We start from the raw sequence: 24,923 nt of genomic DNA, 5'->3' as shown, positions 1-24,923 counted from the left end.
GTTCTCCAGTTTATTAGTGACAGTGAAATGACGTCAGTCATTTGAAGCCTTTTTGGGGACAAGCACCCCTTTCTGTAGTGGATGTCTAAGTATTCCTTCTGCTTTTAGTTTCTCCAATTTTATGACTGTTTCCATTGCTGCTGGTTTTCAATTTCGGTTTTTTACTGTTTCTTAAGTCACGGGCTCGGCGCTTATGACCATAGAAGTTTTGCGCCCAAAAAAAAAAAAAAAAAAACCCAGAAGTCTCACTGGTTAAGATCAGGTGATTCGGACGGTCACGCCGTAGGAAAATGACGGCCGATAATTCTACCGTTTTCGAAGTGCCTCTGCGGCGGCTGCTCTGTCGGCTGTGCAGTGTGTGGACGAGCGCCTTCTCCCATTAAAATGATCCCACCCGCACTGTCGGAGGGTCGGATGGGTGTCTGTGAGCGAAAGCCTCTCGTGGCACTTACCGGTGACGGTACGGTTAACTGGACCGGCGGGACTCGTCTCCTCGAAAAAATACAGCGCTATGATAAATGGTGCCGTCGACCCGCACCCTACGGTCACCTCTGCAGAATGAAGCGGTACCGTTTGGTGTGCCTGTGGATATTTTGTTGCCTTATCCTGCAATTGAGCGTATTGGTGCGAGTTTGGAGATGGAAATGGGCTCTGTCTGTCCACAAAATGTTCTGTGGCTTCTCATTTTCCACTTCCGTGCGAGCGAGAAATTCAAGAGCGGACGTGTGTCTTGCTGGCAGATCGGCAGGAAGCTGACTGCTTTCCCTCCTCTGCCTCATTGCACTACAAAATGACCTGTCTTTTTGAATTTTGTGATCATTTTCTGCAGACCCTCAGCAGACATTGGACCGGTGCCTTTTTTCGTACCCTCGAGTATCCGAAACGTCTGCGAGGCTACTGGTGCATTGGCCGTTCTCATTGAAGAACTTTGCCAGCCTCGTGTGACGCTTCACGGAGACAGTAGCGTTGGGCATCTCGAATACAGACAGCCGTGTGCCGCGCACGTGTCGGTGTGCGTATTCTGATCCCTTACGGCGTCAACTTATATCGTCCTCGGCAGCGGTTCTCTTTTGACGGCATTTTGGAACTGACTGTGGACATTTTGTACGTGTGTTGATTTTGCAGTATTTGAAGATTACGGAAATGTTCCTAAAGCACCTCTGATAACAAAATCAAAACAATTTGGAATATTATTACAAGGGAGGCAGGGCAACCTAGAGTACAGGAAGACGGCATCACCATCAAAGCGAATGGAAACTTGACAAACAACAAACCGGAAGTCGAAAACATTATGAATAAACATTTTTTAAATGTTGTAGAGAAAATAGGATCTAAATGTTCATTAAAAGAAGCGAGGCGGTTTATGGAAGAGGCCCTACCCACACCATTTGATACAATTGAAATTCCACCCACCTCTCCTTCTGAAATTAGGAAGATAATAAACTCTCTCAAGAATAAAAGCTCACTTCCAATTAATAGCATTTACAGCAGCATAATAACAGCTTGTTCCCAAGAAATAAGTGGGATTCCTAGCCACATATGTAATAGCTCTCTAAAGCAGGGTATTTTCCCAGAAAGACTGAAGTATGCCATTGTTAAAGGGGATACGTCTGATGTCAACAACTATGGCCAGTCTCTCTTCTGACTGCCTTATCCAAAATTCTTGAAAAAGTAATGTATTGTAGAGTAGCTTCACACCTTTGTTAAAATAAAGTTTTAACAAAATGTCATTTTGATTTCCAGAAAGGTTTTTAACGGAAAATGCTATATATACTTTCACTAATGGAAATATTAAATGCTCTGAGTAACCGGAAGTCACCCGTTGGGATTTCTTGTGATCTCTCAAAGGCTTTTGATTGTGTAAATCATGGAATACTTCTAGATAAGCTCAAGTACTGTGGTACGAATGGGACAGTGCTCAAATGGTTTAAATTGTATCTAACTGGAAGAGTGCAGAAAGTTGAAATAAGCAGTTCACATAATACGCAAAAAAACTGGTGACTTCTTAAACTGAGGAACAATCGAGAATGGGGTGCCGCAAGGTTCGGTCTTGGGTCCTCTGCTGTTCTTAATATATATTAATGACTTGCCATTCTGTATTCACGAAGATGCAAAGCTGGTACTTTTTGCCAATGATACGAGTATAGCTATCACACCCAACAGACAAGAATTAACTGGTGAAATTGTAAACGATGTTTTTCAGAAAATCATTAAGTGGTTCTCTGCGAATGGGATCTTATTAAACTTTCACAAAACACAGTACATACAGTTCCACAAATGGAATGACACCATGTAGTGTTACCTTTTATTTTATCTTCTCCTCATTAGCTATTGAGACAACATCGCTTTGTTACGTAATTTTAATTTTCACCAAAAGCACATTCAACACATCACGAAAAAAATACACGTCTTTCGTATCAAGACAAGAGAGAGAGAGACCTCCATTAGTTCTTAAAAAACAAAAAAAACTACACAAAAGTAAAAAAAAAAAAGAACAAAATTATTTATAAAATCGGTCGCTGGCGCCGCTCTTCTGCGTGCGCGATCGTAAATTATACCTTTGCGGAAGTCAAAGTACCATTACTACCATTAATAAATATAGACTTCGATCAGAAATCGGTAGCTAAGGTAGAATATTCAAAATTTCTAGCTGTATGCATTGATGAGGGAGTGAACTGGAAAAAACACACTGAAGATATACTGAAACGTTTAAGTTCAGCTACTTATGCTATTAGGGTCACTGCAAATTTTGGAGATATACATCCGAGTAAATTGGCTTACCACGCCTATTTTCATTCTCTGCTTTCGTATGGCATCATATTCTGGGGTAACTCATCATTGAGTAAAAGAGTGTTCATTGCACAAAAGAGTGTAATCAGAATAATTGCTGGAGCTCATCCAAGATCATCCTGCAGACTCTTATTGAAAGAGCTACAGATCTTCACTGTAGCCTCACAACATATATATTCACTTATGAAATTTGTTGTTAACAATCCGAACGAATTCAAAAGTAATAGCAGTGTACATGACTACAACACTAGAAGAAAGGATGATCTTCATTACTCAAGGTTAAATCTAACTTTGGCTCAGTAGGGGGTAAATTATGCTGCCACAAAAGTTTTTGGTCACTTACCTAATAGCATCAAAAGTCTGACAGATAGCCATATAGCATTTAAAAGGAAATTAAAAGAATTTCTTAATGGCAACTCCTTCTACTCATTAGATAAATTTTTGGATATAGTAAGTTAGTAATTTACCCAACCCCCACAAAAAAATTAAAAATATTAAATGTCATGTAATATTTTGAGTAATGAAATATCTTGTATAGACACCTTTTATTAACCTGACAGGTTCCACATCATTACGAAGTGTCGTATTCGTGATCTATGGAACAAGTACTAATCTAATCTAAGCACCTTGATGTCTATCAAACTAATTTTTAGCCTCTACCACTTAACCTGATGGTTTTCATTTACAGCTGTTTTTACTCCTGGAAAATCCTTTTTATTTAGGGTCAGAAAGTGTCTGAAATACAGCATTTAAAGGCCTAAATCAGGCTTCTAATTTTTAAACTTTTCTGGGGTATGGCTCCTGGACCCTCTATCATTTTTCCTTCCGGCCTCTTCTCAAGGTTGGCAGCTATGTGGCAGTGACAAGTGTGGCACTGTGTGGTAAAGGAACAGGAACTGTAGACAGACGGAAGACAAAATTGTTAGTGTATTTTACACAGGCGGCTAGGTTGCAGTTCACGAGCAGAAGGTGCCGGTAGTCGAGGGCAGAGATTCTCTCTGTTGGAGTGCACTAACAAACCACAGTGGAACATTTTGGCTGATTGGGTATTTGTACTTTGGAACTGTGTAATAGGTAGGGGTGTGAGGAGTGGTGGTGGTAAGGGGGGGGGGGGGTTAGAAAAAGAGAAAGGGGGTTTCTGGTACGGACCTAGGAGATCCTGATGGATTTGTGGAATGGGGTGGTGGAGTCTCACTGCCAGGTAGGGTAATCCCTGTGATTCATAACTACAGGGGAGGAACCTTTGACTGTAGACAGGATTATGGGTTCAGGATCTGTTTCTAGGCGGTGGATTGCAGTTCCTTCTGTAGGTGTGACTGTGGTTTCCATATTGAGGGTTTTGGGGAATGACAGAGAAGCAAGGTTAAAGCCTCAGGGTATAACACCCTAGGACAACTGTGAAAAACATGGGAATTTTTTCATCTGATAAAAACATGGGAATTTTTTCATTTTCATCTGGCAAAAATGTGGGAATTTTTTAGAATTCTGGGAATGTTTCATTGTTTTATTGTAATTTGCAGGTGAATTTTTTTAATTTTGACCAATAATAACTGATGCTCTAACAAAGAATTTTACTTAAGCATGCTACTGTAGTAATAAAATATAAACAAGAGAATAACACCAAAATCGAACTTTTAGTTGCAAAGAAAATGTTCCATTTGCAACAACGAGACACAGCGCACACACTAGCGTCTGCCAACAGCAAAATGTGCCGAAAGCCTTAGGGAGAAAACTGTGCACTACTTCGTAACAACAAACTGCTTTATGTGACCGGGGTGTCACAAATGTGTTCATTTCTCACAGGTAGTGAGAAAATATTGTGTTACTTTTAAAGTAAATTTCCTTTTATGCAAGATGTTTATATTAAATGTGAGAATGTGTAATGAATTTCTTAAACCACGGAGCATTTGACTCTCGTTAAAAACTTAGCAGTTTGAGGACCAGCCACTTAGACAAGTTTTGGGCTCAGAAGAGAAGCCATTTATGCCATTATATAAAATTTTACTGGCACATTGTGTTAATATTTATTTTAGTTCTTTCAAAGATTACAAATTATGCAACAATCATGAGAAAAAATGTAATTATCCTTTAAAAAATGCGAGTTGATTTCTTAAGCAATTTCATATTTTCGACGAAAAAGTTGAAGTGCTCGATGAAGCGTGTATTCGGCAAGGTAACACACGAAATGTTCAGTGCACAGCAGTTAAATTTATGATTTTGCTTGTCAGAAATAGTCAAGTGCTGTAATTTAAGCTGTTCTCTTAGGGCCCTGCCTAACCTCCTTTTCTCGTAGGTGCGCTGCATGTGTATTAATTGAACCATAACTTTTCCTGTTTGTGTGTTTGCACTGATTAGCAGTGACTACATCGTGTGTCCTACAGTCTGAATATCTGCTGTCATTATGGTGAGATCACCTGACTTGAGCTACAATTGGCTAACCAAAGCGCATCACAATCAAGTTTCAGTGGTTTGGAAGCTACTGTTATGTATTTGATGGAATTCATGTTTATACTTTCATAGTACGAAAGTGTGCAGGACACGTGTAGCCACACATCAAAGATCGTGCCAAAATGTGTTGTTTTTTGCTGGCCTTTGTTTCCTAAAGTGCTGGGAAGTTCTACCTATTCCACTGTATGAAAGCTTTAACACTCAAAAGAATGATAAGTTTTACAGCTCTGAGGGAAAGTATATTGTCGCAGAACAGGAAGAAAATGTACTGGCACCTGGGCTATGCAGTATTTTCACCCAGGAAAAAGTGTGTTTCTAATCAGTAAATCCAGAATTTTTTTCCTATTTGCGTATATACTTTGAGTTTAAAAAATTATGGAAAGTCTTTTATTTAAGTAGGTGTTACTATTAAATGTAACTCAGTGGCGTCTGTTTTAGTTTAGGAAAATGTTAAATTATCCGAGGTGCTGAGCTAAAGTCTTCATGACATTTTTACAGTGGGAAATATTTGCTCCAAAGGAAAAGCAAATGTAATTTCGAAGTTGTTGACAAAAAGTCACTTGAAGGATATATTACATCGAGTCTCATTTAGCTGGGTAATTTATGAAGGGAGACATTTTACCGTTGTCTCTCCCAAAGAACTTTCGGTGATTACGTACGTGAATGGAACGTATCTCGCTAGGTATATTAAGGCTCGTGAGTCGTGTCGTACTGACGCGAGTCAAACCACTGGTGTCATAATCGAGAGTCTCCTTCACTCTTCATACGATAAGTGAGTTCTAATTTAAACAGGGAGGTGTTTCATGTTTTTGTGCAACTTTTTTTGTTTTGAAATATAACATCTGTGTTTTGACTCTTTGATAGAAACAATAATTTCTGCCACTAAGCTATTTTATTCTGTGTGACAGCTTATGATTTCTTCAGTTTCTTTACCTCTAGTTAAAATGTATTACTGGTAGTAAGTTAACCCAAAAGTCAGTGTAGGAACCCTGTTTGCAATAAATGGTCAGGTGTGTTGAGAACAAATCTTTGTGTTAATTGACATTAATTTTGTCTTCTCGTTTACTACCAGGTAACCATTTCTGTCAGATCTCTGAGACTTTCAGAAGGTGACTGTAAACTGTGTCCTCAATTCAACATTCAGAGTTATTGTCCTTAATGACAGTACGACACACGTCGACTCGCATTACTCGCTAAATGGATAGAGTTCACGTGACTATAAAAAATAATTTGGTAGTGAAGTACACACCACATTACAAATTACAGACAAAGAAACCTGCACAAAACACACTCGATGAAGGCGCACCATTAACTGTAGTACTTCAGCGGTTGCTGTGGAAGCCCTAGAGACTGTGCGACCAGAAGTGGCACGGGAAGATGGGACACTGTCGGTCACATTTATTGGTAGTGACAGTGTGTATCACTGGGAGTTTGTCCCTACAAGTCGAATGATAAATCCTGAATATTACAAGAGACAAATACTCACTGCTATGTGTCGAGCTTTGCAGGTTGCGGAAATGGAGCCCGCACCATGACGCACACCGCCCAACTAGAGTCCCCGTGTGCAGCTTCTCAGCTGAGCACAGCATTAGTTGAACCGCTTATTCTGGAGCCTTCGGACTAGTGTCTTCTAGGATTCCTATGGGGGCGAGGAAACTGCCACGTTTTGCAGATGAACTGTACGCCCGAAGATGTGTAACAGAGTTTCAGGCCACGGGAAGCCAATACCGAAAGTTTACAGCAGCTTTTTACCCTTTGCCAAAAATGTATTGGGGTTAGTGGAAATTAACTTTAAATATAAATAAAGGTATCACAGTTCTCACTTTTGTTTCTTCTGTTTTAGACTAACCATCGAGCATTGATCGTAGTCACATTTTATATTAGTAACACTGAATAGCATCCTGTAGAGTGTTCCAGTGTTACCTTTCTGTTATTGAGAGCAGGTTATCAGACAATTGGAAATAGGTGTCGACAAAAATGTTCTTCTAAGCTTGTCGTAAAAATTGTCAGCATAGCTTCAGATACGAGGCAGGGTGGCAATTATTCTGAAAAACCTGGGAAAATTTCATAAAATCTCTGGGTATACTCCTTTTTAACCTACCATTGCAAGTGGATTTTATTGAGTTTTATAAATGACAAATTTTAAAATATTAAATATGTCAAAGTATGTTAATTATACAAATATTATTCTGCATAAATTATCGATGTTTAAAAACTGCAGTTAAACTTCTCCTTATGTCTGATATATAGATCAGCTGAGAGGAAAGAAAAGTCATTATGGGGGTATGCTGCCCTCACTCTCCCCACTCACCATTAATTTATCAGGACTCCTTGACACAGTCTTCCTCCTCACATCGGGAATTCTCGCAGATTTTCTTTCATACTTTTTGTCTGTCTTTCTTTTTTAGAGTTTAAGTAGCCACCCTGCCCTGCAAGAATAGAATAGAATAATTTTATTGGCGTTAGGCCATTAAGGCAATAGACAAAGTCATACATATAATATAATATAATATAATATAATTCATGTTGCAATAGAACAATAGGTTTGTTATTACAGCGTAATATTACAATTGATGAAATTACAAAGTCATACTTATAAAACAATATAATTCCTGTTGCAAAAGAACAATAGGTTTGTTGTTACAGTATAATATTACAGTTGACAAGGTCATGCATATAATACAATATAATTCATGTTGCAAAAGAACAATAGGTTTGTTATTACGGTGTAATGTTACGATTGGTGAAATCCTACAATGTCATACTTATATTACTATGTAACTCCTGTTGCAATAGAGTAACCGGTTTGTTATTACAGTATAATATTACAACTGATGAAATCCTTTATGTCGTAGAATGGGGTGGGCAACTAACCAGTCGTACAGTGCTTGTTTGAATGGTTGCTCTGGTAAATCGTTTATAGCTAGTGGAAGTTTATTAAATAATTTGTGCCCCATTAGTTCATAACTGTTTAGTGATTTTGAGTGTCTGTGGAATGGAGTGTAAATACATCTATTCATCCTAGTGTTGTAGCAGTGTATATTTTCTCTGCGTTTAGCTTCGGGTAGCTTCTTTTTCGTATAAATTAAGACATGCTACCGTCATAATTTTTTGCTCAGAAAACAAAAGTTTACAGTGTGCCTTATATGATGAGCCTGTAATTACCCTAATAGCTTTCTTCTGCAGTAGAAGGATGTCACGCACACAACTGGAGTTTCCCCATAAAATGATACCGTAGGTTATTATGCTTTGGAAGAATGAGAGAGAGAATATTCTAACATAATTTTTAGGTACAAAATCCATTAGTCTTCTTAACAGATAGAACACCCTAGACAACTTACCATTAAGATACTTGACATGTTGACCCCAAGATAATTTGTCATCCAAATATACCCCTAAAAACTTAACATAACTAGGATCATCAGATGTTAGCTTGTCTTAGACTAAATACTATCTGCTGAGTTTTATTTTCATTAAGCAAAAATCCATTTGCTTTAAACCAGTATCATGCTTGAGCAATTGTCTCTGTAACACAAGTTTTAAGGCTATTGAGGTCATTACTGCTGTTCAGAAAAGTTGTATCATCTGCATATAGTACAGTTTTTGATTTAATACATGCCGGAAGGTTGTTAATCATTATCAGGAACAGGAAAGGACCCAGTACAGATCCGTGTGGGACACTTACCTTAACTTGTCCTACACTGGACAATTCTTTGCCAACACAGACAGCTTGCTTACGGTTCTGTAAAAAGTTTAAGGCTATTACCTCTAACACCATAGAAGTCCAATTCTTCGAGTAGTAGCGTATGTTCTACACAGTGTGCTGAGTGTACCAACTTATTGAATGCCATTTGCAACTAGGCTGTCCTGACAATGTGTGCCCTGTAATCTCAAATAGCAGTTGACTGTGGTGTTGCTGTTTACATTCTGGTAAACATTCCAAAGAATAATGCTTGTATAATGCAGTGCTTACAGGTAAAGCAAACTCTGTCTGGGTGCAGATAATCAGTGCAATTGTTTGGCAGTTTTTGGAAAAAAAAAAAGATAAAAATCGAAACTTGCAGTATTCCCACGTAATTCAGGCAGACATTTTCGTTTGGAATTACAATTTGTGATTGTGGAGATGTAGATGACCAGATACTGCAAGTGGTTAAACGAGATGCTTACGGACTGGAATCCCAGGATCTGAGTAGGTAGGTCGCACGATACAATGATCCGAGTGCACTGAGCAGAGTGTGAGAGAGATAGAAAGCAAAGACGAGGCAATTGGGGAACCCCTTGATCACCTAAATTGCTACACTGAAGTGTATTGAGCTATTGTTCGAATAAGCGTAACAAAATTCATTTGTTTGTACAGGTGTTTCAGTTGTCTGAAAAATGAGAACTACCGTCAGTAAAAAAGTCCGTGTGAAACAGAAACTGATAAAATTGGACTGTTATTTCTCAAAAGTGAACTCCATGCAAGTGATACGAATTACAATGTGATTTAAATGTTATATTACAAAATAGGTTGTCAGTTTCCAGTGAGTAGTGGAAAACTAATACAGATTTTAAAAGTTGCACAGTTTGCAAACACACACAAAAAAAAAAAAGCAGTTTCTGATAATTACGTGTGTGTTTCGAATAATGTGTTCGTGCAGTCTTGTGGTCTGCATTAACCCGGATAGGCAGGAGCTTGCTGGCTCAAATTGATTTTTGTGAGGCTCTCGGACAGTTTTGGACAGTGTATCCAAAACTGTGTAATAATCTGATAGAACCGTAGCTTTTCGTCTCAGTTCGATGACAGAGAGTGGACAGGAGACAGGTGGGGGCACAGGCAGTCCTCGCAGAACACTTAATCGTACCGTCGCCGACAGTCGGTGACGGCACCAAATGTGACGAGCGGATACCCTGTCGAAACACTGCAAAGTTTCTGCGACGCCACAGGAGAGACGTCGGAGTGCCTCAGAAATATTTGCTCCGTCGGGGAAATCTCGAGTGGCTGTCGGCAATTTATTTTGGTGTTTTAAGTTTTTCTACGTTTCTTTGTACATATTTTATTTATTCTACAGATTGTCTGAGGACTGCGCCACCGAACCGTCCGATCTCTCGGAGGACACGAGTGCCCGCAGAAGACAGGTGACGGGGAGCGCCGTCAGTAGACCGTCGCAGCAGTCGGCGCCCTGCGGGAAGCGGCAGTCCGGCGGCACTTCTCGCGGGAGGTGGCGGAAACTGGCTGCGGGGAAGCCACTGTACCAGCTCACTTGCAGCTCGTGTCTGAAGCTGTTTTCGTCGAGGTACGAGCTGATCCGGCACGTGTTCGTTCATGTCGAAGGTGTAGAACCTCCTCTGCACATCTGTGTCATGTGTGGAGAGGTGTTTGCTAGTGACGAAGAAGTAGCAGCTCACCAGACGAGTACTAGAGCGCAGTGTTACGCATTCGTGCGAGTGGTAAAGCGTGCGGGAACTCTCGAGAAGGTGTGGTTCTGTACCACTTGCGAGCAGACGTTCGAAACTAAACGCCAACTGGCAGTTCACGAGGCAGAGCGTCACGTCGGGGTCGTCGTCGCAGCCCGCACGGGACTGCCCGTACCGGTGACAAAATTTGGTGACATTCCTCAGGTACGTATCGACAATAATCTGGCAGATCGCCACAGTAGTAAATACGAAAGAAAACGGGAAAGACCTCTGGGAATATTGCGGCAAAAACCTTCCGGTACCGACTTTAAGAGAAAGCCGGGCAGACCTAGAAAACTTTTGCAGGAGACTACCCGTAACGACGCCAAAAGAAAACTGGGAAGACCTCCCAAAATACAGTCGGGAGATGCCCTCCGTTCGAATGCAGATATAATTGTAGGGGAGTCCGAAGTTACGGTCGGAGGGCTCGTGGACCGAAAATCTGACGTACCCTCGGGAGAACCTTTCGAGAGAAAATCTGAAACAAATTCGGGTGAAATGCCCAGAAGAAAACCGGGAAGACCTCGTGTTAAGAAACCCACAATAACTTCGGCAGAGCCCCGCAATAGCTTACCGCCGGTGACGTCGGAAGAATATGTCGAAAGAATACCCGAAATGAAACCGGCAGAACCTCTCGATAGGAAGTCGGAAATTCGATCCGGATTTGCTGCCGATGGAGTACTACAAATTACAAAGGGAGATACTGTCAGTAGAACACCTCAAATTCCATTAGGACGGATTGTCAATAAAAAACTCAAACTTTCATCAGGAGAGTCTGTCGATAGAATAAATGAAGTGGTACCGAGAGAGCCTCTCGACAGAATATCGGAAACTGCACGTGGGGAGATTCTCGACAGAAAACCAGAAACTGCGTGTGGAGATACTCGCGATAGTGTACAAGAAACTGTACGCGGACAGAATCTCGACAGAATATTACAAAACGCACACGGAGAGACTCTCGGTAGAATGCCGAGAACTGCACACGGAGAGACTCTCGGTAGAATATCGGAAAGTGCACGTGGAGAGGCTATCGGTAGAATACTTGAAATGGCACCGGAAGAACCTGTAGGTAGATTGTCTGAAGTGGCACCGAGAATAACTCTCAGTAAATACGAAACAACACCGGAGCCCCTCAAAAATAAATCGGGAATAATGCCAGGAGAACCTTTCGGCAGTCGACCCGGTACGGCGCCAGATTGTCTTATCGGTAGCAAACCAAAAAGAAAACGAGGAAGGCCTCCAGGAAGTAAAAACAAAATACCGGGCAAACCTCGTGGTAAAAAACCCAAAATGGTACCGGAAGAGCTTCTCGACAAAACACCTGGAATGACACGAGGTAAAACTGTCCACGGACTACGAGAAATGAGACCGGGAGAGTGTGTAGATCGATTATTAGGAATGACATGGGGAGCACCTCCGGACGAAATGAGTTCGGGAGCACTCTCGGACGGACAGTACGAAATGAGATCCGAAGAATTTCTCGATCGACTGTTCGATCTGAGACCGGGAGAGCTCCCAGATAGACTGCACGAAATGACACTGGGAGAACACCTGTACAGACTATACGAAATGGCACCGCAAGAACGTCACTACAGATTGCCCGAAATGGCACCGGGAACGCCTCTCGACAGTAACTTCGGTGCGTCACCACGAGAGTCTCCCGATAAAGTGCACGATACGACGCAGGGAGAGTCACTGTACAGATTGCACGAAATGACGACGGTAGAGTCTGTACACAGACTTAGTGAAATGTCACCAGTAGAGATCCTCTATAGAAAGCACGAAAGTGCACCAGAATCTCCTCTGGATAAAATACCTAAAATGGCAATAGCAGAGCCCCTGTCTAGGCTACACGAAATTACTCCGGTAGAGATTGTCTATACAGACCTCGAATCTAAGTGTCAGGGAGTTAGACCGGGATTGCCTCTGGATCCAATACCCAAAATATCAGGAGAGCCTTTCGGTACACTAACTGAAATGACACCGGGGAAGCCTCTCCAGAGACTATCAGATGTGGCAGCAACAGAGACCCACCGTAGACTGACCGAAATGGCACCGGGAGAAACGCTCCGTAGACTGTCCGAAAAGGGACCGGACGAGACGGTCCGTAGTCCGTGTGAAATGACACCGGGAGAGATCCTCCGTAGACCTTCCGAAATGACACGGGGAGAGGCATTCCGCAGATCCCCCGAAATGGCACCGGGAGAGACCCCGGGTAGATCCTCCGAAACGCCACCGGGAGAGGCTCTTCGTAAACTGTCACCGGGGGAGCTTTTCCACGGACTGCCCGAAATTGGACCGGGAGAGCCTCTCCACACACTTTCCAAAATAGCACCGGGAGAGACCCTTCGTAGGCCATCCGAAATGGCTCTGGAAGAGACCCTCCACAGGCCATCCAAAATTGCATCTGGAGATCCTCTCCACAGGCTATCTGAAATGGTACCAGTAGAGCCTTTCCATACAATATTCGAAATGGCATCAGCAGATCCCTTCCAAACATTATTCGAAATGGCACCGGGAGAATCTTTCCCTCTACTACCCGAAATGGCACCGGGAGAGCTTTACCGTAGACAGTCTGAAATGGCACCACGAGAGCCTCTCGACAGCAAACCTGAAATAACACCGGGAAATTTTATCGACGGCATACCCAAAAGGAAACGAGGAAGACCTCCTGGAAGTAAAAACAAAAATCCGGGAAAACCTCGGTGTAGAAAATCCCAAACTACACCGAGAGAGCCTCCCGATACAGACGCTAAAACTACGTCGGGAAAACCTCGAGATAAAATGCCCGAAAAGCCACTGCGAGAGCCTCGGGATAGTGTACCGGAAATGTCACCGGGAACTGTAAGTGATGGCGTACCTGATATTCTGTCGGGAGAGCCCGGTGATAAGAAATCCAATAAAAAAGCGGGAGAGACAGAAAAATGGCCCTGCCATTTTTGTCAGCAATTATTTTGTTCTCTTTCGGGCTTAAAGAGACACCTGGTCAGACATACGGGGGAGCGCAACTATGTGTGTGATTTCTGTGGCAAATCTTTTGCTCGTTCAGACAATCTGAGAGTGCACAAGTATACCCATACGGGAGGCCTGCCGTACAAATGTAATGTCTGTGGTAAAGCCTTTGGCTGGGCGTGTCACCTCAGGGATCACAAACGTAAACATACGCCGGAGTCCTCGTAAGTATGTAAAATATGTAACGGTGTGTTCTGAAGTTCTAGGGCTCTGACAAAACACACTTGCGCACACAGAGATACTGTACGAGAACCTTCCCGCCACGGGGTGAATGTCGATGTTCCTGTAAACTGACCGAATGTGAATACGAGTGATGGTGATACGTGAAGAAAATTCTGAAGAAATGCTACTATTTCTGATCTCTGTGATTTCGCTCTCTGTCCGTACGGATCGACACTGCCAGCATTGTGTTGCTTTTAAAATGTTCTCATCTAAAGCAGTTCCCACACCATCGAATGGAAATTACCAGTCGAGCTGGAAATATATGTATCTGTTTCCTTGAGGCTTTTATGAAAGACCGAAAAGTTCATACAAATGATGTTCCTTACACTCACTTATAATGTGTGAGTTACAGTTTTAAAGAAATATTAGGGTTATGATAAACTGGACAAGGTTGGTGAGCTTTGAAACAAAACAAATTTAAATTGTAATTAAGTGTACAAAACAGTTCTGTCTTAAATGGCAGTACTCTTCTCTTTCAAAATAAGTAATAATTAGCAAAATTATATGTGATACAAACATCCTCTCTGAGCCGTGGTGCTGCAAAGAAATTAATGTCACAGAGGGGTGTTTTTTCTTTTTTTTCGTTTGTGATAGCTGCTGTACTGTATTGGAAGAGACCAGAGTTGGATCGTGAGAAAGGCAGGTGTAACTAAGCCAGATACTGATCTTCCTGAAACATTTTATACTCCACATAACTTGTGCATATGCCCTAATTTTTATCTTCTGTAATGTAAAGTGCCTGCTAATTATTTATAATGCGTACACGTAGAAACCTGCCGCAGAAACAATTTTCACTGTGTTACTGTGATCTAGTTATTTTGTATGGTGTAAATGATATATTTTGAAACACTCTTTTGTATTGTTCTTGTAATGATATGTTGTATTTAATCAAAACATGATATAGAATAGGAATCTTATAATGTGTTTATGACATCCATCTCGGTCATCTGTATATCTGAAGCAACCGTGTCCTAATTCGAGAGACTGAAGAAATAATGATCTTTTCAAAGAAAATATATTAAAGAAATATATTAAAGAAATTCTTTTTTATAAAAAAAACTGAATTACTCCTAGATTATTATTTGTGCAAGGGACTGTTGTAATTTCTCCTCTCGTTTAGCCCAAAATATTTTTAATTACTGCCTCTGCACCTCACACTCCCAATATGTTATTTGCAAAGCCTGACATTTTTTGCACTTTCAGGAAAGACTAGCACTTGTGTTGTATATTTACTTCCGTTTGTAAGCTTACGATAGATATGGCCGGGTATGACATTTGTGTCAAACATTGAAATGGAAATATTGTCTGTGTGTCGTGTGACATACAAACAATATTGTACATTGTATATGCCAGAAATAACATATTCGTAAATCATCTAGAAGCCCTACTATCCTATTTAAGAATTTAAAAAAATGTGGTTGCTGGTGATTTTAACGAAGCTCTTCTTCAAAACTCTTCCAGTAAAAGTTTGACAGTAACATTGTCATTTAGTCTAACTCCTACAGTAAACTTTCGAACTAGAATAGTGAAGATAGCCATTGACAATACCTTTATATACAAATTAAAGGAACAAAATCATGCCACAAAACCATTAATCGACAGCCTTTCAGGCCATAACATACGACTCTTGTTCTAAGTGTAAATACTGTGCAGGTTGAAGTATACAAAATTTGAGTGTAAGTGAGTAATTAATCTGCCAAAAACTGAGTATTTTAGGAAAATGATCAAAGATATGAATTGGAGAGAGCTTGTTAGCTCGTGACATTAATGAAAAATACACTGATCAGTCAGCACATTATGGTCACGTATCCATAAGCCGGTACGTCCAACAGTGGTGACACATCAAGGCACGGAAGCAGTGAGGCGTCAGTAGGTTGGTGGGGGATATTGTCCACACAGGTCATCTAATTACTGTAAAATACAGTGGTAGGGGGGGCGATGAGCTCCGACGCATCCCAGATGTGTTCGGTCGGGTTCAGATCTGACGAGTTGGGGGGCCGACACATCGACTGTAACTGGCCACTTAGTTCCTCGAACCACTCCGTCACACTCCTGGCCTAGTGACACGGGACATTATCTTGTCGCAAATTGCTGCAGCCATTGGGAAACGCGACTGTCGCGGTACGCTGTCTGCAACCGGTGCACGATACTCCTAAGCCGTCACGGTGTCTCTCGCGAGCACCACTACACCCGTGGAGTGTAATTGAGCCACCACCGACTTTTCTCCGTCCGGCAGTACAGGTGTCGAGGAGCTGTCCCCCTGGAAGATGACAGATTCGCACCCTTCCCATTGGCTCGGTGAATAAGATATCGGGATTTGTCAGACCGTGTAATGCTCTGCCACTGCACCGGTGTCCGTTGCCGACGGTCGTGTGTCTCCGAAGTTGTAGACATCGCGGTGTTAACGTCGGTACGTGCACGGATCGTCAGCTGCGGAGGACCGTCGGTAGGAGTGTTCGGTGCACTCTGTGTCCGGACACACTTGTTCTCTGGCCAGCATTAAAGTCTCGCGTCAGTTCTGCCACAATACACCGCCTGTCCCGTTTTAACAGTCCGCCCGATCTACGGCATCCGACACCTGTAGCGAGGGGCGGCTGCCGGATGCCGCGACATCCGGACACAGTTTGACCTCATTTTGCCACGTGTCGAAGACCCTTACCGCGGCACTCCTCGGACGGCCCACGAGTCGTACAGTTTTCCGACGTTCGTGCCGAGCCTCCGGGCGTCACAATCTGTCCTCGGCCGAACCCAGACGGATCGCGTGCCTTCCCCTCTTCACACGGGTAGCACACTCACTGATAACTACGTACACTGTGCCCGTGTCTGACGAGCAGTCGTTCCTCGCCAGGTGACGCCGGTATCGTCCGGACAGGTTTGTATCGACAGTAGTAATGTTCTGGCTGATCACTGTATAACACACTAATTAATAAAGTCATTACCTCAAACGAAAACTTCCTTCCTCCAAAATTAATTCAGCTGAAATAGAAGTGTACAACGAAACCGTGGTTTAGTCGAGGAATATAGTTCTCTTGTACGACGAGTGGGAAACCGCGGCAGCCAGTGACAGCTCCGATGTTAACGACCTGAACCGTTACGAGGAATACTACAGAATATTAAGGAAAATAATCGAGATATCTTGCAAATGCACCGTGTGAAGAACGTAACTATATAAGGGAACAAATAAAAACAGCACGTGTTGTAGAGAAAAAAAGTACTGTAACTACTGAGTGGTTGTAATTAAAATGCAGTTACTCTCAGAGGTCCAGTGTGGGATGTAATTATTGTATAGCAGTGAAACTTGGTAGATATTAAAAGAAAATTAGTTCGAATTTAGGCCACCATCTGCAAATCTGGTGTTGTCAGTGCAAGAAAGATGCATAGAAATGTTTCCAGATGTAATGGATTAGGAATGGGATGTGGAGGAAAAGGTCAGAGCAAGTGAGAAGTACATAATTTTGATTTTATTATTAACTGCTACTTACAGAACTTGTTCATCATTAGTACCCGAGACACAGACGAGATGCTGCATCTGTAAAATTACGCGATCGACAGTCGCTCGTAGCAGTTCCGGTGGAATCTGAGCAAAGTGTTCCTGTGTACTGACCTTCAGAGTAGGTAGAGACCGAACGTGTCCCCGGTAAATGTATCCTTTTAGATATCCCCAGAGGCAAAAGTCACGTCAATTCGGATCGGGTGATATCGCCGGCCTTCGGAGGTAACACATTCGCGGAATGTCAAATTAATCCGTCCTTCACTGGGCCGAGCAATATAAGGTGTTTTCCCCCACGTCGCATTAAAACAGTGGTTTCCACAAAGTTGCGCCCTTCCGAAGTGGGAATCACGTGGCATACGACGAGGTCTCGGTAACGTCCTGATGTTACAGTACGCCTGACCGACCCCCCTGGGTATTTTGTCCTTTCAGAAGTGCGTACCGAGAATAAAGGTGCTCGTCGAATCCGCACCGAATGATTACAAACTGCAAGTGTGTGTGGCTCTTTCTGTACAATTTGTGGGTTAGCAGTACCCCAAATTTGGCACGTCTGTGTATCTATTACACCCTGTACTGCAAAATGTGCCTTGTCGCTCCATATAATATTGCTGGGCCACTCGTTATCACCTTCGATCTGTGCCAAAACCGAAAGCAAATTGAGATTGTTGCTGTGGATCGTGAGGTTTCAGTCACTGCAGTGTCTGGATCTTGTGCCAGTGTAAAATAGACAACAAAACTTTCTGATAGTGTCGAACCCAGGATGAACCGTTCTTGTGACACTGCACGAGCGCTAGCAGTGCCGCGAGGTCAGTTACAGCAACAGCAACCTCGTCAATGACTTCCACCGGGTGCCACATCCAGCTCACTCCCGTTTTTGAACTTCTTTAGACTATTTAACGACATCGGGCTTCTCCTCGGACCTTTCGGTCAGCAGTACTCTTTCAGTGCAGCACTGTAACTACTGCAGTGCACGCTCCCTCTTCTGGACAGCAGTACCGTTCACTCGTGCTGTGGCTCGTCAAATGGCAGTGTGAATGTCATACTGTCATGTAAACAGTGTACTAGATTACACCTGGCGGCCAAAATTGGAACTAATATTTGTCCGTAAAAAATTGGTTGCTCATTTTCTACCCAGTTTCGTGCCATACGATAATTACAACCCACTCTGGACCTCCGTCAGTAGCTGCACGTTAATTGCAACCACCCGACAGAAAGGAACGGGAGCAGATAGTCGACAATACGGTGGTAACAGATGAGCGTAGTGTGGCGAGTCTCTGTTATGAGGCCTTTGTGTCGGTTACTGATGCACTGTGTGATCAAAAGTATCTGGACATCCCCAAAACATACCTTTTTCATATTAGGTGCACTGTGCTGCCACCTACTGCCAGGTACTCCACATCAGCGACCTCAGTAGTCATTAGACATCGTGAGAGAGCAGAATGGTGCGCTCCGTGTAACGCACGGACTTCGAACTTGGTCAGGTGACTGGATGTCACTAGTGTCACGCGTCTGTACGCGAGTTTTCCACACTCCTAAACATCCCTAGGTCCACTGTTTCCGATGTGATAGTGAACTGGAAACGTGAAGGGACACGTACAGCACAGAAGTGTACAGGCCGGCCTCGTCTGTCGAATGACAGACTGCCGACAGTTGAAGAGGGTCGTAATGTGTAATAGGGACATCTGTCCAAACTGTCACACAGGAATTCCGAGCTGCATCAGGATGCACTGCGTAAACATTGGGCGATCGAACAGTGGAAAACATTGTGTGGAGTGACGAATCACGGTACACGATGTGGCGATCTGATGGCAGGGTGTGGGTAAGGCAAATGCCCAGTGAACATTATATGTAGTACCGACAGTAAAATTCGGAGGCAGCGGTGTTACGGTGGGACGTGTTTTTCGCGGAGGGGGCTCGCACCCCTCGTTGTTTTGTGTGGTACAATCGCAGCACAGGCCTACACTGATGTTCCGAGCACCTTCTCGCCTCACACTGTCGAAGAGCAATTCGGGGACGGCAATCACACCTTTCATCACAATCGAGCACCTGTTCCTAATGCACGGCCTGTTGCGGAGTGGTTACACGACTGTAACATCCCCGTAACAGACCGGCCCGCACAGAGTCCCGACCCGAATCCTACAGAACACCTTCGGGACGGTTTTCGAATGCCGACTTCGTGCCAGGTCTCGCCGACCGACGTCCGTACCTATCCCGAGTGCAGCACTCCGTGAAGAACGGGCTGCCTTTCCCCGAGAAACCGTCTGGCACCCGACGTAACGTACGCCTGCGTGAGCGGACTCTGTCATCGAGACTGAGGGTGGCTCGACACTGTATCGAATTCCAGCATTACCGATGGAGGGTGCCACAAACTTGTAAGTCATTTTCAGCCTTCAGCCAGGTGTCTGATACTTTTGATCACGTAGTGTATGTGATTCATCAGAGAAGTCCACCTGTCACCACTCAGTTGCGGTACTGGCACGCAAATTCCGGACTTTCTCGCCACAGGCACAGGTCCGAGAACCCGGTGCTCACTGTGGAGGCCCGTGCGCAGCAACATTCGCCAAACAGTCGTCTAGGAGACACAGTCGATACTGTCGCTCTGTTCATCGGAGCAGACAGTTTCACGTCTATTGGCACGTACACGCCTCTGCAGCCGTCATTCGCCCCTATCGTCTAGGGCACACGGATGCTTTGGCACCGGTTTAGGTAGAACCGTTTTGCCATACGGGGCGTACTTTAACTGTGGTGGTTTGTGAACAGTTTACAGACTTAGCCTTTTTGGAAAGGCTTCCACATCTGACCCAAAAGCAGTGATCGTGCCCTTTTGCGTGTCAGACAAATCACTCCGTTTCTGCATTATGACAAGTGCAACGTCATCCGTTGTTCCCCCCGGCACACTTCGAATACCCTCCACTGCCGGTGCAGCTACCTGACGTCTGTGAGTGGTTATTGCAGGTCGGCATGAAACATTCGCGTTAGTCGCATTAATGTGACTGGACTGTGTGACATCTCAGTACAGGTTCGCACGACGGAGAGCCTAATTCGTTCTGTGAAACTGAACGAAAATATTATTGAGCATAGTATATGGACCACATCCTCAGTACAGAAATTTTAGCATTAGCAAAAGGTTATACTTGCAGTCGGACTAAACTGTTAATTGGATCGTTTTACCGACCCTCCAACTCGGAAGATATACTTGCTGAACAGTTCAAAGAAATCTTGAGTCTCATTTCAAATAGGTACCTCACTCATACAATTATAAGCAGTGGTGACTTCATTCTACCCTCGATATGCTGGAGAAATTATACGTTTAAAGCTGGTGACGGGCATAAAACGTCATCCAAAATTGTACCGAATGCTTTCTCAGAAAATTATTTTGAACAATCAGTTCACGAGCCCACTCGAAGCATAAATGATTGCGAAAGCGTACTTGACATAGCAACAAATAATCCTGGACAAATAGGGAATATTGTGGCAGATACGGGGATTAGCGACCACAAGGCAGTTGCTGCTACGCTGAATACTGTAACACCTATAACCGTCAAAAAGAAACACAAAGGACATCTATTTAAAAAAGCCGATCAAAATGCTTTTAACACCTTTTTAAGAGACAATATCCACTCCTTCCGATCTGATCACGTAAGCATAGAAAAGATGTGGAACGATTTCAAAGAGATAGTATCGACGGCAGTTGAGAGATACGTATATACCACATAAATTAATAAGTGGTGGTACTGATCCCCCATGGTACACAAAACGGGTCAGATCGCTGTTGCAGAAGCAACGAAAAAAGAATGACGAATTTAAAAGAATGCAAAATCCTCAATTTGGCAAAGTCTTGCAGAAGTTCGAAATCTAGCACGTAGAGCAAACCAGAGACTGCGATTCATTGGCAGAACACTTAGAAGGTGCAACAGGTCTACTAAAGAGACGGCTTACACCACTCTTGTCCACCCTGTTCTGGAGTGTTGCTGTATGCCGTGGCATTTGCATCAGGTGGGACTGACGGATGACGTCGAAAAAGTTCAAAGAAAGATGGCTCGTTTTGTACTATCAAGAAATAGGGAAGATAGTGCCACGGACATGATACGTGAATTGGAGTGGCAATCATTAAAACAAAGGCATTTTTCAGTGAGATGGGACCTTCTCATGAAATTTTAATCACCAGTTTTCTCCTCCAATTCCGAAAACATTCTGTTGGCACCCACCTACATAGGGAGAAATGATTTTCACGGTAAAATAAGAGAAATCGGGGCTCGCACAGAAAAAGTTAAGTGCTCGTGTTTCCCGCGTGCCATTCGAGTGTGGAACGGCAGAGACACACTTGAAAGTGGTTCGTTGACCCTTCTGCCAGGCACTTTATTGCGAATAGCAGAGTAATCAACAAGATGTGGATGTGGTAAGTTTTACACCAACATAAGATATTTTTTGCTGAATGTCACTAATTACACAACATTTTAGAATATTAAGGCAAATAGGACTATTTTCAGTTTGAAGTAGGGTTGTCTTGTTGGGAGATCCGAGTTGGGGCACAAAGTCAGTGCCTGTGCAATCACTATTCATTTCCGACCAGTAACATCTGCTGGTAAACGTGATTTGATAACAACGCAGTGTTGCAGACTGAATAGTTGGCCTACCTACAGTGTTTGCCCATTTTTATTCTGAGGTGCACGTTTCACTATACACTCAGAAGTTTGATCTCTGACCTCAGCTCCAGCACTTGCGTACGTCGGTGGCAAAACTGGTTGTTACCTGGGAACCACGTTCGATGAAAGATCCCCATCTGTGACGGTACCATTTCATGTATCGGGCCAAAATATATAGGAAACACTAAGTTAAATCTTTAGGTGATATCTATATTTACTTTTGGGAAGGTATAAAGAGCTCAAACCAGTTTTGTAGAACCTGCAACCTTGAAAACACATATAGGCTTGGATTAAAGATACTGTAATGGTAATGAAAGAATAAGCATTATGAAACCAAATTTTGTGCTTTTGTAACAAAACCTGCTGCTAGCTAATGTTCACACCACACATGCCCCATAACACTCAGAATGCCCTCCACGAGGTAGTTCAGACGTTACCGCTTGAGCGCATCCCACTCTTTGACGCAGGGCCTCTCGAGTTTGTTAACCTACGTGTGAGGAGGGTCCTACAAGAATTAACAGGTCTCGAGCCTCTGCAGTTAGGTCTATGTGGACAGATACCGTGGAGCATTCCGTTCAGTTGATTTTTGCTTCCTAGATGAAGGAATGCTAAAACTATTTTTAAATTGCATCATAGCCTATCGGAATTTTTTATGAAGGTGAACTGGCCAGGCTAAAATGTGACCCTTTTCAAATGCAGTACGTATGTCGTGTAGTAAAGTTCATCTATGAAAAAGTGACTTCAGCATGCAGTAGACATTCAAAATGGTTTCAGCACGCGACGTTAGGTGGAAGAATATGTCTCGATGCTGTGTGAGTGTACCGTCATTCCACCTTACACAGTCTTTGAACATTTTAGCAGCGCACTGCACTTTTAACTTCATTTGAGTCATAATCACCAGCACAGACGAGACGGGTTCACACGTGTCAGAAACTGTGTGGGCAACTAGACAGAGCCACATCGAGAGGTAAGTCACGTGATGGCAGAATGTGATAACGTTTTTACAAATGCTTCAGTGTGATGTGGCTTGAATATTGTGAAGAATCAGATTAAAAGTATTTTTATAGAAGTGTACTGTATTTGCTGACAAATTCAAAAGTGTTGTTGCTCATCGTGTTTGCATATATGCGAGCACAAATTATTGGGTATGTGTAACTCTGTCACTGAGAAACTTGAGCAACATTACTAACCTGAACGGTGCTTCTTGTGTGCAAATGTGTTTCCTGACAGTATGACACTAGTACTTATAAACTTTATTGCATTACTAAGTTGCAAAATATTCTGAACTTAATTGCTAAATAAGGAACAATCAAGACTTAATCCTGGTCACATGCGTGATTAACTGTTATACAATTTACAGTGTAATTGGTTATTTCACTAAAGGCTTATCATAATATGTTGTTTGTTGTTGTGGTCTTCAGTCCTGAGACTGGTTTGATGCAGCTCTCCATGCTACTCTATCCTGTGCAAGCTTTCTCATCTGCCAGTACCTACTGCAACCTACATCCTTCTGAATCTGCTTAGTGTATTCATCTCTTGGTCTCCCTCTACGATTTTTACCCTCCACGCTGCCCTCCAATACTAAATTGGTGATCCCTTGATGCCTCAGAACATGTCCTACCAACCGTATCATAATATACGTGTGAATATTTTCAAGCTTGTGGCACATTATTTGAGTCATGTTGCTACCTACATAGCTAATACCTTCAGGTACAGTCATTGCAGTGAGGACAGTGAACATAACGTTACATTACATGTATAGTTTTCCGTGTATCAGAAGGTGAGTGAATGACTGACATAAACTATCACGCTCTAGTTGGTGATCAGTGAATGAATGTACAAGTGCACCACATTTCAATTTGTAACATGTTACGTACAGTATAGGTACTGCAGTCAAATAGTATAATAAAATACAATACACCCAATACCATCAAATTTTGTTATGACAGGCACTGGTCTCAAATTACCTTCAGTACTTCGATAGGCATCCGACATCACTAAGCAATACTGACCCAAAATTTGACCGATCCACGTCCTCACCAAAGCTGTGGGATTGCCTTCTCGGCCACCTGCACGTACTTCTGTAACGATATCGAGGAACCGGACAAATCCTGCAGTCGTCAGTGAAGAGAACCGGTCACTGTCGATCCCGTTCGGAGTGTTCCCTCGCCCGTCACAGTGCTGTCGCTCTTAAAGGACACTTACCTATCGAAACAGTTGTGTCCTAGATGCTGACTCAGACGAGTCGACACAACCGGTCCAGAAGGCAGTGTGCAGTTCTGTCGCATTCTCCTCGGGGGACCTACGAGCCGTAGCGCGTAGGTGACAATCCACAGCCGGTGTCGTCGTCCACAGACGACCGTTATGAGGGTGGCGTTTGATCTTTTGCGTTTCACTGTAGTGATCGAATGTCAGAACGGTGTCACTGTGAATTGCGCCAATTTGGTGGGCAACTTCCCATCGCTGACAACTCTTCTTGCGGTAAAAGGACAATGTGGAAGTTACTGGCAGATTAAAACTGCGTGCCGGACAGGACTCTGTCTTTCGCAGGCAAGTGCTCTACTGACTGCTCTGTCTGGGCACAACTCGAGACCCTCCCTCACGGCTTTACTTCCACCAGTACCTTATCTCTAACCTTCCAAACTTCACAGAAGGGTTCCCACAGGACTAGCTCTCTGTGACTACTGAGACACGGCTTTGTGTAGGATAGGCGAAGGTGTCAGGCTCGAGTCTCGGTGCGGTGCACAGTATTAATCTGTCAGGAAGTTCTAAATGGGCACGTACTCCTCTGCTACAGAGAGAAAATATATTTTAGCACGGACAATGTGTGCACAACTCAGTTCGAAATTACCCTCGTAGGCCCGTCGACAGGTCAAACT

At 43.2% G+C, this 24,923-nt stretch overlaps 1 protein-coding gene across 6 annotated transcripts in view; it reads left to right on the top strand.

The window, feature by feature from the left end:
- Positions 1-14,936, top strand: part of LOC126213463 (uncharacterized) — a 149,017-nt gene extending 134,081 nt beyond the window's left edge. For all 6 annotated transcript variants that reach the window (XM_049941239.1, XM_049941238.1, XM_049941236.1 and 3 more), the window contains one exon: positions 10,290-14,936. In XM_049941239.1, the coding sequence (XP_049797196.1) occupies positions 10,290-13,854 (3,565 nt within the window). In that variant the 3' untranslated portion in view covers positions 13,855-14,936. The remainder of the gene's footprint in view (positions 1-10,289) is intronic.
- The last annotated feature ends 9,987 nt before the right edge of the window (positions 14,937-24,923 follow it).

Source organism: Schistocerca nitens, chromosome 11, assembly GCF_023898315.1.
Source record: "Schistocerca nitens isolate TAMUIC-IGC-003100 chromosome 11, iqSchNite1.1, whole genome shotgun sequence".
Classification (NCBI taxonomy): domain Eukaryota; kingdom Metazoa; phylum Arthropoda; class Insecta; order Orthoptera; family Acrididae; genus Schistocerca; species Schistocerca nitens.
Note: the sequence above shows the minus strand (reverse complement) of the source record. Positions and strands in the feature narration are given on the sequence as shown.